The sequence below is a fragment of the Bison bison genome, unplaced genomic scaffold (genome assembly GCF_000754665.1).
Source record: "Bison bison bison isolate TAMUID 2011002044 unplaced genomic scaffold, Bison_UMD1.0 scf7180017864135, whole genome shotgun sequence".
NCBI lineage: Eukaryota > Metazoa > Chordata > Mammalia > Artiodactyla > Bovidae > Bison > Bison bison.
Window position 1 is genome coordinate 2,992,057 of NW_011494707.1, and position 10,350 is coordinate 3,002,406.

General features: G+C 47.6%; 1 protein-coding gene across 1 annotated transcript; it reads left to right on the forward strand.

Moving 5' to 3' along the window:
• The first annotated feature begins 2,657 nt into the window (after nucleotides 1-2,657).
• Nucleotides 2,658-6,187, forward strand: LOC104988505 (P2Y purinoceptor 3-like). Its single transcript, XM_010839852.1, is given in 3 exon segments — nucleotides 2,658-5,152; nucleotides 5,155-5,453; nucleotides 5,455-6,187. Coding segments are annotated over 3 exon segments (1,035 nt in total). The 5' UTR covers nucleotides 2,658-4,558; the 3' UTR covers nucleotides 5,597-6,187.
• The last annotated feature ends 4,163 nt before the right edge of the window (nucleotides 6,188-10,350 follow it).

Below are 10,350 nucleotides of genomic sequence, written 5' to 3' on the forward strand. Positions count from 1 at the left end.
ACAATGTACAGCCTTGACATACTCCTTTTCCTATTTGGAACCAGTCTGTTGTTCCATGTCCAGTTCTAACTGTCGCTTCCTGACCTGCATACAGGTTTCTCAAGAGGCCGGTCAGGTGGTCTGGTATTCCCATCTCTTTCACAATTTTCCACAGTTTATTGTGATCCACATAGTCAAAGGCTTTGGCATAGTCAATAACGCAAAAATAGATGTATTTCTGGAACTCTCTTGCTTTTTCCATGATCCAGCGGATGTTGGCAATTTGATCTCTGGTTCCTCTGCCTTTTCTAAAACCAGAATAAACATCTGGAAGTTCATGGTTCACATATTGCTGAAGCCTGGCTTGGAATTTTGAGCATTACTTTACTAGCGTGTGAGATGAGTGCAATTGTGCAGTAGTTTGAGCATTCTTTGGCATTGCTTTTCTTTGGGATTGGAATATCACTTTATGGAAAATAGATGGGGAAACAATGGGAACAATGACAGATTTTATTATTTTAGCTCCAAAATCACTGAAGATGGTGACTGCAGCCATGAAAATAAAAGACACTTGCTCCTTGGAAGAAAAGCTATGATCAACATAGACAGCATATTAAAAAGCAGAGACATTACTTTGCCAACAAAGGTCCATCTAGCCAAAGTTATGGTTTTTCCAGTAGGCATGTATGGATGTGAGAGTTTGACTATAAAGAAAGTTGAGCGCCAAAGAATTGATGCTTTTGAACTGTGGTGTTGGAGAAGACTCTTGAGAGTCCCTTGGACTACAAGGAGATCCAACCAGTCAATCCTAAAGGAAATCAGTCCTGAATATTCATTGAAAGGACTGATGCTGAAGCTGAAACTCCAATACTTTGGCCACCTGATGCAAAGAACTGACTCATTGGAAAAGACTCTGATGCTGGGAAAGATTGAAGGCAGGAGGAGAAGGGGACAACAGAGGATGAGATGGTTGGATGGCATCACAGACTTGACGGACATAAGTTTGAGCAAGCTCCGGGAGTTAGTGATGGACAGGGAAGCCTGGCATGCTGCAGTCCATGGGGTCACAAAGAGTTGGACAAGACTGAGCAACTGGACTGACTGATTCCCATGGAAATATATCCATCATGGTACTCAGAGGTCATTGCTCCATGGATGATTACCCAAGGCTCCTGTTTAGCAGGGAGCCAGAAACAGGACCAGGCTCTTGGAGACTCACAATGGGAAGAACTCTGGGCTGAAGACCTGGGACCCATCTAACCCATTCAGGATGATCACTTCATTATTTCCTCAAGGCCCTTATCCCCACTGAGTCCAACAGTGAAACAAATTCCAACCCTAATCATATCAGTCTTTTTGAAAGGTCTTGAAGAAATGGCGACAAAGAGGAGAAAACGCATGACACACTCACTTTTTAGAAGTGAGGGTGTCTCTTCTCCTGAGAATTTCATTCATCATGAAAACTGTCCCCCAAATTCTCTTCCATAAAACCCCAGCCTGTTTCTCTTCAATTCTAGGTCTTTCCACTTTTGCTATGAACAGCTGCATAGCCTTTCAATGCTGCTTCCCAATGAATGGAAGAAGCTAGTTCTAGAGAGACAGGAGAAAAGTCAGGGGATTGCAGAGGCTAGAAAAGCGGCTTCAAGAAGGAGGTGCTCAACATCATCCCAGATTTTGGCTAGTGAATTAACCCATTATAGTCTGAATTTTGCTCCTTCCTTTCTCCATGATAGCAGCCTACATGATGCACTGGTCCAAACATTGTGTAGTTCTCTTACCGGATGCCTTGACTAAGGATGGTCAGCCTCTCACTTAAACAGCTGTCCCTCCAGACTGAGTAAGGGCTTTCCAGGTGGTGCTGGTGGTAAAGACCCCACCTGCCAATGCAGGTAGACATAGAGACATGGGTTCAATCCCTGGGTTGGGGAGATCCCCTGGAGGAGGACGTGGCAACCCACTCCAGCATTCCTGCCTGGAGAATCCTCATGGACAGAGAAGCCTGGTGGGACACAGGGACACAAAGAGTCAAAAAGACTGAAGCGACTGAGCACACACATATGAATTTGTAGGTGACACATTTCAGACCACAGCAGAAGGTCATAGCCAGAAAGAAAAGTGACCTTGTCTGTTATGAAGTGGTAATGCCAGACTCACCCGCTCACCCTCCCACATAAGCCAAAGAGCTTAGTCAGAGCAACGTAGTCTCTAGGAGGAGGAAAAGGAATGGTGGGAACAGAACCAGAACCTGTTGGGTCACCCCCTTATGACACACTGTGTGCCTTTCTTCCAGCTGATTCTCCCAGCAACCTCACCAGGTTACAGCTGTGAAGACCGTGGCTCAGAGAGAGAAGATGACTTGCTCCTTCACACTGTACTCACAGTCCCTGCCGAGCTGGGGTTGGAGGGCTTCTTACCACAGTCGTGAGGGGGCAGAAGCCCACAGCCCGCCTCAGGAGCATGCCCTTCACACTGGAGGGCCTAGCCAGCCCTGCAGGGGTGTCTCCTCTGACTCCAGGCTTCCTCACAGTAAAATAGAGCTAGTGCTTCATCCGCAAGGTTGCTCAGAAGACTAAACGAAATCACAGTGTGAACCGGCAGGCCCGAGCCAGCACTGAACCAGGTCGGTGCCACTGCTCAGCATCCCCCTGAGAGCCCACACCGCGCTGGGAAGGCAGCTTTGCTGAAAGTAACTAAGCATTGGCCAGCCCTCCATGTGGAAGATGATAGAGGACAAAATGAATGAAAATATCGTTCTTTCTATGAATACTCACCCAGCCAAAAAGCTTTGCTCCTCCAGTCAGGCGGATGTTAAAGTCAGTCAACAAGCCCCTTGCCTCAGAACATCATGTTAAAGTCAGTCAACAAGCCCCTTGCCTCAGAACATCGGTCCCAGCCTTCAAGCTTCAGGCTTCAGCTCAGGCACTGGCCTCCCCCACCCCTGCAACTCCAGCCTCAGGTATACTCTCAACTCCTCCTCTGGCTCACACCCCATGTCCAATGGGTCCCATTGTGCCTGCCTCAGCAGTGCCTCTGGGTCAGGTCCTCTCTCCTCATCAACCCACATGGCCTCGCTGGGGTCCTGAGCATCTCTCACCTGCAGGCACTGCCTGGGCCCCCTTACAGTCTGACTGCTCCAGGCTCGCTTCTGGGCTGCTGCCGGGCCTTCCTCCCACACTGCCTTACCCGTCACTGTCCTGCTTAAGCACATCCACCCTTCTTAACGCATCCTTGGAGTTCCGCCCCCACACAGGTCATCCCGCCATGCCAGGACTCTTCAGCTCTGTCTCCGTGCATGTGCTATGCCTCCAACCCCATCCCTCAAATGCCCTTCACCCTTCTTTCCCAGCAAGCTCCTCTCGGTTCTCCCAAGCAGCTCCCGTGGCACCCAACCCAAGTCTTCACTCGACTCCCTCAGCACCCTGCTGGTTTTTGCAGCGCTCGGTGACCATTTCCCACAATGCAATGCAATCAGCTGTATCTGCTTGTCTTCCCCACCAGATTATGAGAGCCTGGACAGCAAGTGCTGTACCCATCTTTTCTCCATAGTGCCTGACCAACAGATGCTCCATAAGTGCTTGTTGACCGATAGAATGCACGAGGTCCCCGTTCCTTCTGCTGTGAGTAAAGACCTATATGTTACAGTTTACCCCCAAAGTACCCAATGTATGCTTTTCCCTCTTTCCCTGTATTAACTCATCTTTCTGACGATGAACCCCTAGAAATCAACTTCTTGGAAAGTTCAGGCTTCATCTCAGGCACCCCTGTAGGTCTTGTGCTGGCTGATTTCCCAATGCATCGGGCTCCACACACAGCTGCCTCAGCTCTGTGGCTCTGCCTGTTGGATCTGCTTTGTCAGCAGGGATGAGGGTAAGAAAGAAGCTGCACCTGGCTTCACAGCTCAGATGTGTTTTCTTGGATGTCCGGGATGCTGGGGTGTTTAACAAGCAAATCAGCCTCGGGATTCAAATACGCAGTTAATAAATCTTGAAAGAGATACAAATCAAAATCCTCTCACAGAGCCTGTAGGCAAAACCCATGCTTTCCCTAATCCTCCCTAACCCCCAAGGATCACTTTCCACTCCCACCAAGGCATTGGGTGGGGTTAGGGCCAGGTTGCAGGAAATACTGCCCTCTACGGATGCACCATCATCTTCGGCTGGAAGAGGTCCTTTTGGAGGTTTCCTAACTCTATGCAAAGTAGTCTAGCCAAAGAACAAGTCACAGCGCTGGAGGTGGTATGCCCTGCTTAAATGACAGCAGCACCTTTTCCTGCCACATGTTTATCCGAGCTTCCTATCAACCCAGCCTGGACCCAAGAGCACACAAGTCAGGGTAAGGGAGGCCCTGTGGACCTGGTAAGTTGAAAAGCCCTCCTTTAAAATCTGCTTTGCCCTTGGTGTAAGCTTTTTTTTTTTTACTAGCACTGGTCTCTCTCAAACAAGGACTCTGACCAGACTTTAGGAGTTAATGCCAAGTCAAGGCAGAAACTAACACTCAGCTGAGGCTGTGATGCTCTGCTAGCCACTCCGTTTCCTCCGAGGGGAAGGAGAAGCAGGAAGAGCTGTGCTCCCCTGGGGAGATGGAGAAGCTGGACACCAATATCTCAGAGGAAGGAAGATCCTGCCATCTCTCGGAGCACTACAAGCAAGTCTACCTCTCCCTGACCTACAGCATCATCTTTGTGCTGGGGCTGCCCCTGAATGGCGCCGTCCTGTGGCTCTCCTGGCGCCAAACCAAGCGCTGGAGCTGTGCCACCATCTACCTGGCGAACCTGATGGTGGCAGATCTGCTGTATATATCGACACTGCCCTTCCTCATCGTCACCTACTCCCTGGAGGACACCTGGCCCTTCGGGGAGCTGCTCTGCAAGCTGGTGCGCTTCCTGTTCTACGCCAACCTCTACAGCAGCGTCCTGCTGCTGACCTGCATCTCCGTGCACCGCTTCCTGGGCGTGTGCCACCCACTGCGCTCCCTGCCCTACCGGACCCGCCGGCACGCCCTGCTGGGCACCACCGCCACGTGGGCTCTGGTGGTCATCCAGCTGCTGCCCACCCTGATCTTCTCTCACACAGACGACATCGACGGCCAGATGATCTGCTACGACACGACCAGTGCGGATCACTTTGACAAGTTTTTCGTCTACAGCATGGTCCTGATGTTGTCCAGCTTTGTCCTGCCCTCCTTGGTTATCTTGGTGTGCTACTCACTGATGGTCAGGAGCCTGGCCACACCAGTGGAGACCCTCACGAGGGTGGGTGGCGCAACCCGGGCCAAGTCCATCCGGACCATCTTGCTGGTGTGTGGCCTCTTCGCCCTCTGCTTCGTGCCCTTCCACATCTCGCGCTCCCTCTACTTCACACTCCGCTTCCTGTCCTCAGGCAACTGCCAGCTCCTGACAGTGGTCAGCCTGGCCTACAAGGTATGGAGGCCTCTGGTGAGCCTGAGCAGCTGCCTCAACCCAGTCCTCTACTTTCTGTCAGGTGGGAACAGAGTCAGGCTCTTCCAGGAACTGGGGCACAACAAGGTGGGTGAGCACCCAGCTGGAGCCAAGGGACAGAGACTCTGGGCTGTCTCTTGCCCACCTAGGGGTGGGCAGGTCCGGGTCCTGCCAAGATGAAGTTCAGGGGGAAAGCTCCAAGATGCTGACAATGACTTGTCTGAACAGAGTCACGAGCTAGTGGGAGAGAGACCCCCACTAGGGCTCCTAGTGGTGTCCTAAAAGGATTTTAATTTTGATGCTAAGTGATTTTAAAATAAGAATATGGAAAGAGCTACCAACACAAAGGAAAACGTTCTTAATGAAGCTGACATTTATCTTTCATCATTCAGATTTCAGCTCACACGACACCTTCTCGTCACTCCTGCCACCCTAGCCAATGTTAACCTCTCTCCCCCGAAATCAATCTCTATTATATTTCCCGATTTGTTGTCATTATTGTAACACTTATTAGGACCTGGACTTGTTCGTTTACTTATTCATGGTCTCTTCCCCCTAGAATGGAGGCTCCAATAGGACAGGGACCTCATCTGAGTGCTGTCCCCTAACAGCAGCCTCCACAGCAGGGCCCAGCACACAGTGGAGTACAATAGGGGCTGAATGAAGAAGTGGGCAGCTGGCTGGATAGATGGAGCCCTTAATATGTAAGAGCACTTTATAAGAAATAACTCATTTAATCCTCCCAACAGTCCCTGGAGGCAGGAGCTATTGTTAGCCCCTCTGACAGATCAGGAAACTGAAGCACAGAGCTTAAAGTAGCTTATCCAAGGTCACCCAGCTGGAGAACGCCCAAATCATAGTGCTGGACGGGAGCTTTGAACCCAGGCACTGGCTCTGAGGAACACAGCCCTAAGATTGAAGCAGATGGCCCAATCCCAATACTCATCAAGAGCTGGCTGAGTTTTCGTTGACAGTACCAGCTCACCTGTTTACATAACTGCTGTAACCTGAAGACAACTGTAGCGGTCCCCAACCTTTTTGGCATCAGAGACTGGTTTCATGGAAGTCAGTTTTTCCATGGAGCAAGGGTAGGAAGGGATGGTTTCACGGTGATTCATGTGCATTTATTGTGCACTTTATTTCTATAACATCGGCTCTACCTCAGATCATCAGGCATTAGATTCTAGAGGTGGGGGACCCCCGGTACACAGGATGTGCTCTTTTACTATGCTTCTTAACCAGCGTTCTGATTAAGGTCAGAAAAGGCTCTGCAAGGTAAAGTGGCTGCAGAAATGATGATCCACCTTATTCACATGTGAACATAATGTCTCAGTTTATGACAGAAAATTCTACCACTGTCTTAAATCACAAGATGATGCTCATCTTCTTAAAAAAAAAAAAAAAGTAACACAAAAACAGAAAAGATCTTTTTAAAAAAAAACAAAAACCTCTTATATTTAAATAATAATGATCTCCAAGGAGCTCTCAGGTCTAAACATGCATGATTTAATAATTCATTATAATGTCTCTATGAAGAGGTGATAAGCCTTTTTCATAAAAGCTAAAGTGTAACCCCTCATTACTACCCCGACTCTATTTACAGGGAACGTCTGAGTAAACCACATACATGTCTAAATTAAAAAATTTTATTCTAAAAGTGCCATTTATTGCTTTCAAGGGCACACAATAATTAGAACTAGACTAAGTGTTGCCTAGCAGAATTCCTTCAGATAATTAGTTTAATGAATAGGCAAGGATGTTTTCTAATTAGCAGGTCAGCTGTTTCTATATAAATAAGGGCTTCTATAGTAGCTGAGAGAGCTTAAAACGGTTTGCTCTTTTGAATATTCTCTCAGTTGTCTTGCTTATATTATTACTTTTTGTCCCTTTCTTCTCACAAACACAAAGGAAACACTCAGCTGACCTACAGTCCCAACTATTACCTCTTACAAATGAGCAAGGTTTAACATTCCTAGAGAGTTGGCTCCCCAGTAAACGCTTAAAGCCATCCTACATCCCACTTAGACATTATTTCTAATGCCCACCAACCTGCCAACCCTGGAAATGGAAAGAAAACTAATCTAGAATTTTCAGGATGCATCACTTTTATCTAAAAAGCAAATAGTTTGTAAATAAGTGTTAGTCACTCAATCGTGTCGGACTCTTGGCAACTCCACGGATTGTAGCTAGCCAGGCTCCTTTGTCCATGAAATTCTCAAGGCAAGAATACTGGAGTAGCCATTCCCTTCTCCAGAGGATGTTCCCAATCCAAGGATCGAACCCGGGTCTCCTGCATTGCAGATTCTTTACCATCTGAGCCACTAGGGAAGCCCAAGTGCTTTATACCCCTGGCCAAACTTTTCCAGTGTTAAGTCCTTGCTAACTTATGTGCTTACAATTATTTCTCTGATCCATATAATGCTAATTTTGCTTCTGCAGAATCTTTTGACCTATCTAATAGCAAAGAATAAGCATCCACTTTTAACTTACTTCTCTATCACTGGGATCAAGAAAGTTTCACCTAGTTGTCATCATATCCTAGTTTTCAAGGGTAGTTATCTCAAGATATAAGAATCGAAATAGACTATTCCCCTTTAGAGAAAGGGCTCCATTCAAAGGGGAGCTGGGAACCCACTGCTCAACAAAAGTCAAGGGGATATTCCTGACTCCCCTTTGGTTAGCAAACACCCATCAACACCAGGGAACGAGGAGACTAAAACGAACGAAAGTTCTTTCTCAATCTCCCCATTCAATGCCACCACCCTGGTGAAAGCTTGGGTCCTCAAATGTGTTATCACCCTGGGCTCTGAGCATCTGTGTAATCTGCCTGGCTGCTTGCACAGGTTAAAACAAAACTGAAGGTCAGCAAATATCATCATGTTTGAAATACCAGCACTGGGACAGTACTGGATGCAAATGTAATGGCTGTAGCCACCTACAAGGGGCAAGCACGGTGCCAGCTCTTGAGGAGGTTACAGACTGTTGGAAAAACAAACCCAGACAAACAATATGAGCACTAATTAACAACTTCAGCAGCTACAGAAAAAAGTAATGTCAGTTGGTGATTAATTTAAAGCAAACAACACAGTGTAAGTATGAGGGAAGCTTTGTCAGGGGGCAGGGGCTTCGGGGGCCATGACAGGTGTCACATGTATGCTGAAAGCTGGGTGAAACTGCAGTTAGAATTTCTCAAGCATTGGAGAGAATGGAAAATTTGTGTGGGGGCCAATGGTTGGTTACTGAAGGGTAGGAGGCAGAGACAATGCTGGAAGGGCTGAAGTGTGATTACAAAGGCTACCCCAAGGCCAGAAAAAGAACTGCTTCTCAAGGAGCATCTGAGCAGGAGGGTCACAGGATCAAAACTTCGACTGAGAAACTTAATCTGGCAGTCTTGTGTTTAGAGATAAGAAACAAAATGTTACAGAAGACTTCTGTGACATCTCCTAACTGGCTTCAAAGTCAGCCTACACACCATCTCCAGGTAATTCTTAACACTTTTCATAGATCACACTCTCCCTATTTCTGTCCATTCCCTCCCTACAAACTTGCTTCTATAGGATAAAGACCAAATAGCTCATCCTGGTCTACTAGATCCATCACAGTCCAGGCCTAGATGAACTTTTCAACTCACAGGTCTTATACCACATCACATGGGTGTCCACCTCTCACATGTTCACCAGAGGGCCACCATCCACCACTCAACATCCTGCCCCAAACCTTCTCCACATGCCTAGATACTCATCTCCCCAGATCTTGGGGTCCACTTCCTCCGATCTCACTGCACTGCTGACTCAGCCTCTGGGCCTATCACTTTGGAGTTGGTGATGGACTTCTTTATCATTCAGGTCTGTTTTGTCTCTCCTTCTACTCCATTTTTCAACGTATAGACCATGGTACCCTAGCAACATTCCTAGGAGGAGAGGGGAATGACAGAGGATGAGCTGGTTCGATGGCATCACTGACTCAATAGACATGAGTTTGAGCAAGCCCTGGGAGTTGGTGATGGACAGGGAAGCCTGGTGTACTGCAGTCCATAGGGTTGCAAAGAGTCAGACACGACTGAGCAACTGAACTGAACTGAGCAACATTCCAAACATAATGGATGCTCAGTAAGCAATGGTGATGCTGATGATGAAGAGGAGGTAGAGGAAGGTGATCACCATTTATGAGGCCACTGCAGTGATCCAAGATACAGATAAAGGGCATGAAGAACTAAAATCTTTTAGTAGAACCAGAAAGATTTCAAAACACACTGGAAAGAATGAAAAAGAGTGAAATAAATTATTGAGACATAGCTGGTAAGGGGGACAGAAAAAAACAGACTCTGAGACTCCAAGCCTGAGGAATCAAAAGAATGATCAACTAGCACCAAGCACACAGGGACACTCAATAGTCGCTCAGTAGGAAAGCAAAAGGGAGGAAGTAAAGGAGGGAAGGCACAGGCTGTGCATCGTGAGGGAGAGTTCAGACGACTGAAATGTGAGCCGCCAGTGAGGCCTCAAGTTGGAAATGTAGGATGGAGGGTCAGAGAAAGTTTAGGCTCAAGCTCTGGGTTTCGAGTTATCTATTCAGGCAACTCTTCCAAGCTGCAGATAGCAATTATATCTCTGAGGAAGAAGGGAAGAGAAAGAACAAAGGACCTAGGAGATACAGGAACCATAAAAAGGGTTGACAGGGAACACAGAGGCAGTAGATGGTGCTGATAATAGTGTGGGAAAACCAAACCAAGGCAGTTTCAAGAAAGAGAGTAGTCAAGGGTATCACATGAAACAGACATGCCAAAGAGAATGAACAGTTGTCTCTCAGCATACAGTTCAAATGCCACCTCTTCCAAGAAGCCTCCCCTGATCACACATCAAAAGGCCCTTTCTCGGGACTTCCGTGGTGGTCCAGTGGCTAAGACTCTACACTCCCAAGGCAGGGGGCCCTGGTCA